This window comes from Chinchilla lanigera, unplaced genomic scaffold, assembly GCF_000276665.1.
Source record: "Chinchilla lanigera isolate Chin_1 unplaced genomic scaffold, ChiLan1.0 scaffold00017, whole genome shotgun sequence".
NCBI classification, from domain to species: domain Eukaryota; kingdom Metazoa; phylum Chordata; class Mammalia; order Rodentia; family Chinchillidae; genus Chinchilla; species Chinchilla lanigera.
Genome location: NW_004955418.1, coordinates 30,410,280 through 30,417,056, shown reverse-complemented (window position 1 = coordinate 30,417,056; position 6,777 = coordinate 30,410,280). Strand labels below are relative to the sequence as shown.

Here is a 6,777-nt window from a genome sequence, read left to right as displayed (position 1 = left end):
GTGCCATGTTCATACTGTTCATCTCTCGGATTTTTCATTCTTCATTCTTCAGTGATGGTGCCCTTTTTATTATTTTTTAAATTCTGTTATTTTAGTAGTATTATGTTACCTAAAAATCCTGAATATTTATAATTTTTATAAAAATAACTAATTTTATATGAATAACAAAACAATCCTTAATGATTGATTATATTGTGTAGTTCAACACGTGTGCTTGATATTTTTTCAGTGGATGTATTTTTTGAGATATAAATGGCTATGTTTACCTGAGACCATTCTATTTAAAAATTTTTCTGTTACTATAGCAGTTATGAAAATATTTAACTAATGTAAGTGGAATAAAAACAGTCTTTTCCACTTGTGAATGCCTTCTGGGCAGGAATATTATGTCAATAATCCTTCTCTCATTGTGATATTGTATGAAAATATTTATATACAGACTAACTATAGAACAGTACCTTTGTGGAAGTCAAAACAAAACTTTACAAAAATTTTATAACATTAATTGGGACTAATTTTATAATTTGCAATACTTACCATTTGAAAATAAAATTTTACTAAAAGAATCTACATTATGTAATTTCACTGTTAAGTCAAAACTTCTCAATCACTCTAGTGAAGAAAAATGCTTTTTGAGCTAGAAATTTCCTGAAAGCTTTCTTCACCTCCTGGTTCCTCAGGGTGTATATGAGAGGGTTTACCAGGGGGGTGACCACACAGTAGAACACGGAGACCACTTTACCAATGGTGAAGTTGTACTTGGCTGGAGGCCGGACTTAGGCAAAGGTAATGGTGCCATAGTAGATGAAGACTACAGAGAGGTGAGAGGCACAGGTGTAGAAAGTTTTCTTTCTAGCTTCTCTGGACGACAGCCTGACTACTGTGGCCACAATATTGCCGTGAGAGGAGACAGTGAGAAGGAAAGAACTTAGAATCACAGCAGAGCTAAAAGTGTAACTCAGGGCTTCCACAAAGAAGGTGTCTGAGCAGGAGAGTTTGAAAATGGGGTCTGAGTCACAGAAGAAATGGTTGATCTCCTGGGGGCCACAGAAATTTAGGTGAGAGATGAGTATGGTAGGTAGGAGAGTAGAGAAGAAACCACCAATCCAGGACCCAGCTGCAAACTTCAGGCAGATCTGGACATTCATGAGGAGTGAGTAGCGCAGAGGGCTGCATATGGCCACGTACCGATCATAGGCCATCACAGCTAGCAGGATGCACTCTGTAGACCCCATGGAGAAGAAGAAGTAGAGCTGGACGATACACCCAGTAACAGAGATGGTGACACCTTTGGAGAGGCAGGTGGCCAGCAACTTAGGCACGGTGGCTGTGGTGTACCAGATCTCTAGGAAGGACAGATTCCTTAAGAAGATGTACATGGGTGTGTGGAGTGTGGAGTCCATGAGAACAATGAAGACGATGAGTGTGTTTCCCATGAGGGAGAGCAGGTAGACAGTGAGGAATGTCACAAAGAGTGTGAACTGCAGCGAGGGAGAGCCCGAGAATCCCAGGAAAATGAACTCCGTTACTGTGGTTCGATTTGCGCCGTCCATCACTCATCTGCTCTGAGCTGAAAGGGAACAGCAGCAGCAGATGATGGTAGATGACCAAGGAATTGAGAATAGAAATGTTTTATTCTTTTCATTTCATCATCAGCAATTACTTTTATGTCTCCAAAGCAATGACTATAAAATAATGCTTGACATTTGTCTAAACAGTTTATGGAGATTACTTCTTTTGAATTTCAAAATAATCCTCCAATATAAATATTCTAATCATCCACATTGTACAAATATAAAATTATGTATTTTTCGCATCCTTTCATCCATGGTAGGTGACGATGTGGTTTTGAACCCAGGAATGTTGACAGTAAAGACCAAGCTGAGAGACACCGGGTGCCTATGGGTCTCACCTTGGTGCTGCCCCGTTTTGGATAGAGTCACATGCTAGAGTGAAGAGCATGGCGGGAAATCAGAGGTAGTGACAGGAAGGGTGTGTACATCCGGGGCTTCCCGAGTTATAACGATTGCCTGGCTGAAAACAAAACGTTCCCACAATTTTCCCTTCATATCCTTCGGGACTGCATTAGTTTAAACTAGGATGCGGATTAGCGCTAGTAAATCCGACATCAGAACACAGAATAAAAATGAGACTCAAAATATGTACAGAAAATTTTGTTAGTTTTCTTTTTTTACATTTCCAAAACTGTTGCTGATTTCCGGAATCATGCATTCACTGTTTTCCAGCACTAGTTAGGAACTGTTGGTAACTGTATTTTAAGTCAGTCAGAAATCTCCCGTTTGGAGCAACTTGCACTCCAATTTTGTGTATATCTATTCTTTCATGTCAAAATATACAAAAAATATGAAGTAATGAAAGTCATGGGGGCTGGGGATTTAGCTCAGTGGCAGAGCGCCTACCTGGCAAGTGCAAGGTCGTGAGTTCGGTTCCCGGTACCGGAGAAAAACCAAAAACCAAAAAAAAAAAAAAAAGAAAATCATGATAGACATAAACATGTTCTTGTATATGCAAAATGTTTTTTAAATTATATAAATGATGTGGAGTAAAGACTCACATTTTATGTCTTTTGTATTATAAGATGATAGCAAGAATAAAGTTGGATTCAGCTGGGTTCCTGAATACTGAATTTTTTTAAAAGTTTTACAGAGTTTGGAGTCAGCCAGCTCTATTACAAACACGTGTGGAGGTTTATGCCACACTGTGAATGCCCCCTGCGGTGTGCACTGGACACAAAAGTAAATGTGCCAAGGTATGGACCCTCGAATTATCAGTTACATGTTTTAAAGCATTAAGTAATGTTATCAGGAGTGAGAGATTTTGGCATTTATCAATAGATATTAATATAGAGAGAGAGAGGAGAATGAATATTGCATAAACCAAGTATAGGTTTCTACAAACTTAAAATATTGATATATATATAATCTTTCAAAGTTCAATGTATTCATAAATATGCATACCTGAATAAATATTAAATCCCAGATAACTTAAATTTAATGCAATTTATTTATAATAAAATTAAATATCAAAATTAAATATTATTTAATATTTAATTTAAATTACTTAGTAATGATTAGTATTTATTAATATTTAATTAAATATTATTTAGTTGAAATATTATTTAATATTTAATTAAAATTAAATCCCAGATAATTTAAATTTAATTTATTTTTAATAAAATTAAAAGATTTTTTGCTATCTATTCCACAATTCAAAATATTTTAGAACATATAGGAATAAAATTTGTAAATGAAACTTTTTATAAATGATCTAAATTAACTTCTATGAATATGTTTCCTGTTTTTGTTGATCTTGTTCCTCTAGAGAAATATCCACATTTGTCTTATTTATGTAAGGCCAAAGGTACCAAGTGCCTCTCATTGCAAAAAAGCTGTTTCTTCTTTTGTTATATTTAAGGAAAAATGATAATTTGGCACTTGGAGAGCATATGACCAGACTGCAGAAAAAGAGGACAGCCGATGTCACTGTCTTCTTAAACAGGTTATGTTTGTTTATTCTACTTTTAACAAACGGAGGATTCCACATTCCTCTGATATAAAAAATATCTGAAAAAGGACTCAAAAATACAGAAAACAATTCTAAAGCAATTATTATAATACTACACTGTTAAACAGAAATTACATTTAATTTTATTATTTTTCTGGCTTTAATTTAGAAACAGTTATTCAAGCTAGACACTATATGAGTTCCTGGTGGATTCTGTCTCAGATTAATATGTTATTCCATCAAAATAGCACTTCTTTTCAGTGACTGGCCCATTGTCTCTTATCCAGAGCAATACAGGAATTGCGTCCCAGGTATACTCACATTCTATGTCCTTTATGTTTTATCTTGAGAACTGTGTTCCTGTTGGTTAAGTTGTCCATTTAATTCTTCTTTTCAGCACAGCTGCAGACTGCAGTGTACTGGATTCTGTAGGGTCACAGAGAAGAGAAGACATCTCGAGGCTCTGTTACAGGCTCTCACACAGCATCTGCCCTGTGTTTAAACACCACATCCTCTAGGTTTTGTCGGTTTTCCTTTGTTTCTCTCTGCGGCTTTGGTGCAGTGCAAAGTAAGAAGTGAGATCTCTGTGGTGAAAAATACTGAGATTTCATCAGCCTGAAGCCATGGAGAGCTGCTGTCCGCTTGGGGACTTTCACATGTGTTCTCTAAGGACTCCCTTTGGTGAGGGCCAGAGTGCTATCTCCTCAGGACACGGGAAGCCTGAGAGTGACACCATAGGAACTAAAGGAATTGTGTGCTGCATGGACTCATTAGTGGCTGCTGCTTTTGATATTACCCTTAAAAGAAGGTTGCAGGAATTATCTATCCATTGGTATTACAACCATCCCAAGTATCACCCAAAATCATATACACTCATGTACAACATATGAACCAGATTAGTGTTCAAAGGTCTTTCTATAAAGTGTGAAAGCTAGGCAAAAAAAGAAAGAAAGAAAGAAAGAAAGAAAGAAAGAAAGAAAGAAAGAAAGAAAGAAAAGAAATTAAGAAAGAAAGAGAAAAGAAAGAAAATAGAGAAAGAACAGGACTGTGAATGTTTTTTAGTAAAAAGAGGAAAATCTTTGATGAGTCCATGAAGAAACTCTGATTCATAGGGTAGTATAGAAAAAGGCTCAGGAACTTCACCAAGGGAGCAGGAATATGAGCCTTCAGAATATGTATCAGGGTAGGAAAGACAGGTGTCCACCACAGCGCTGCTCCAAGTGACAGCAGCAAGGAGCAGCCTAATCTGCACTGAATCCATGGTGCCCCTTCCCCAACCCACAGAACCCCTACCCCAATGCCGGAAACAGACTGTCTCAGGAAGCCCCCTGCCCCATCCACACCACAAGGGCAAGAGCATCCTCTCATCACAAGCAGGCTCCCACAGAATTAAAGAATATCCAAACAACATATTCCTGCACAAGGACAACACCCAGAACAAAAGGGACCAAGCATACCTGGACACTATAGAGAGTGAGTCCAACATTGAAACCCCAGCACCTGCAGACTACATGCAATAGAGACCAGAGGAGTGACCTTGTTTCCCATGTACTCCAGGAGCAAGGACCCACTTGGCTTGGACAGTGACCACAGTCTGGGCTGCACTAGCAGAGGAGCCTGTGGTGGAGGGAGAACACCTCAAATACCCACAGGATCCAAAGCAACTGGGAGGAAATGATGTGGGGCTGGATCACAAGACTCCAGACCTTGGAAAGAAATCACTAATTCAAAGAAAAAGGGGAATGTTTTCTTTGATTCAATTCTTTATGAATTTTCTACTGTTATTTTTCTCTTTCTTTTAGTTTTTTCCTACATTTCTTCACTTAGTTTTTTTCATCTCTCTTGTTCACCTTTCAATTTATTTTCCTCTATCTTCTTATTTTTCTTTTATTTATGGTATTTTGGTCCCTGTTTAATTTTTCCTCATTTCTTTCTTCATTTTCTCCCCTGAAAATTTTTTTGAACAATATTAATTTCCTTTCATCCCTCAGTAGGACCATGTCTTAACGTTCCCTCTTGCCATTGACTAATTTCCCAAATTAAGCTATTCTAGTCTCTGATTTTCCATTCCTTCCACATGTTTTATTATAACTACTAAACGTTGTGAATGTTTAGATAACTAATTAACATCATCCTATTGTTGTTTAATATGGCTTTATAATTAGTACAAATAAAGTCATTCCATTGACCATGTTTCCCTGAAAATAAGACCTAACCAGGAAATAAGCACCTATCATTATTATGGTGGAAGCCAGTGTCTCATAGAAGACTGAAGCTCTCTATGCTCTTGCTTGGTCACTACTAGCAAAAGTTGGTAAGGCCAGGATAATGGGGCTAGCATTTTTGGTCTCTAATTTTTAAGTCTGATAATTTTCCAGATAGTTCTTATTTTTAAGGAGACAAACTACCAGGTATTTACTGTGGGTCAGTAGTAGGTCAATTTTTGGTTTATTTTACAGTTCATGAATATAATAATAGATGTCTTTTCAGGGGTTAGAGGTGGTACATGATTTGTCTTTAGGGTTTGTCAGTGCTCTGTTTGTATTCGACATTACAACTGATGCTGATTTTATTACTATAGCCAAGGTGACATAACTGTTGCTATTGATTTGTTCTTCCGGGATGTTAATGTCTAGGCTGGCTTGGGTTCATTAAAAACACCGGGACCCATTCTGTTACTAAGCTAAATATGCTGAAGCCTCCCCTCACAAGTAGATGGAGCTGGATGGATTCTAAAAGAGAGACAAAGGCCAAGAGTAAGCCAATAGTTAGCCCTGCCTGGAGGACACCCTTGAAAATTAAATATCAACTAATGATGTCTCCGTAGCAGTAATAAAGGTTTCCACTACAATCAACCTGCTGGCCTCAACACGCAAAAAAAGAAGCAAACAACCAATAGAAACATGGCAAGACAACCAACAAAATGCCTCCTAAAACTTTCAATCCCTTACAGTGACTGAGTAGTATCTGATGGGAGGAAATCAAAAGCTGAACACTTGAATTTTTTAAAAAAGTGATATCAAGGAAGATAATAAAACAAATCCATAAGGCATTTAGTACCTCATAGTAGGTGTAAGAAATAAGATATTGGGCCCAATAAGAAAAACAATTGGCAAGTCAACAGAAGGCATTAAGAGAAAGCTACCTGCCTAAATAAAATGATGCTAAGTAGCCATGACCAAGACAGAAAAGAATTAAGTCCATAAGAACGCTCCAAATAAATTCAGGATATTAAAAATTCTATCAAAACTA

At 37.2% G+C, this 6,777-nt stretch overlaps 1 protein-coding gene across 1 annotated transcript; it reads right to left on the bottom strand.

The window, feature by feature from the left end:
* Positions 1-593: 593 nt before the first annotated feature.
* On the bottom strand, positions 594-1,553 carry LOC102014565 (olfactory receptor 6F1-like). The gene is given in 1 exon segment (XM_013512883.1): positions 594-1,553. A coding segment is annotated over 1 exon segment (960 nt).
* Positions 1,554-6,777: the final 5,224 nt, after the last annotated feature.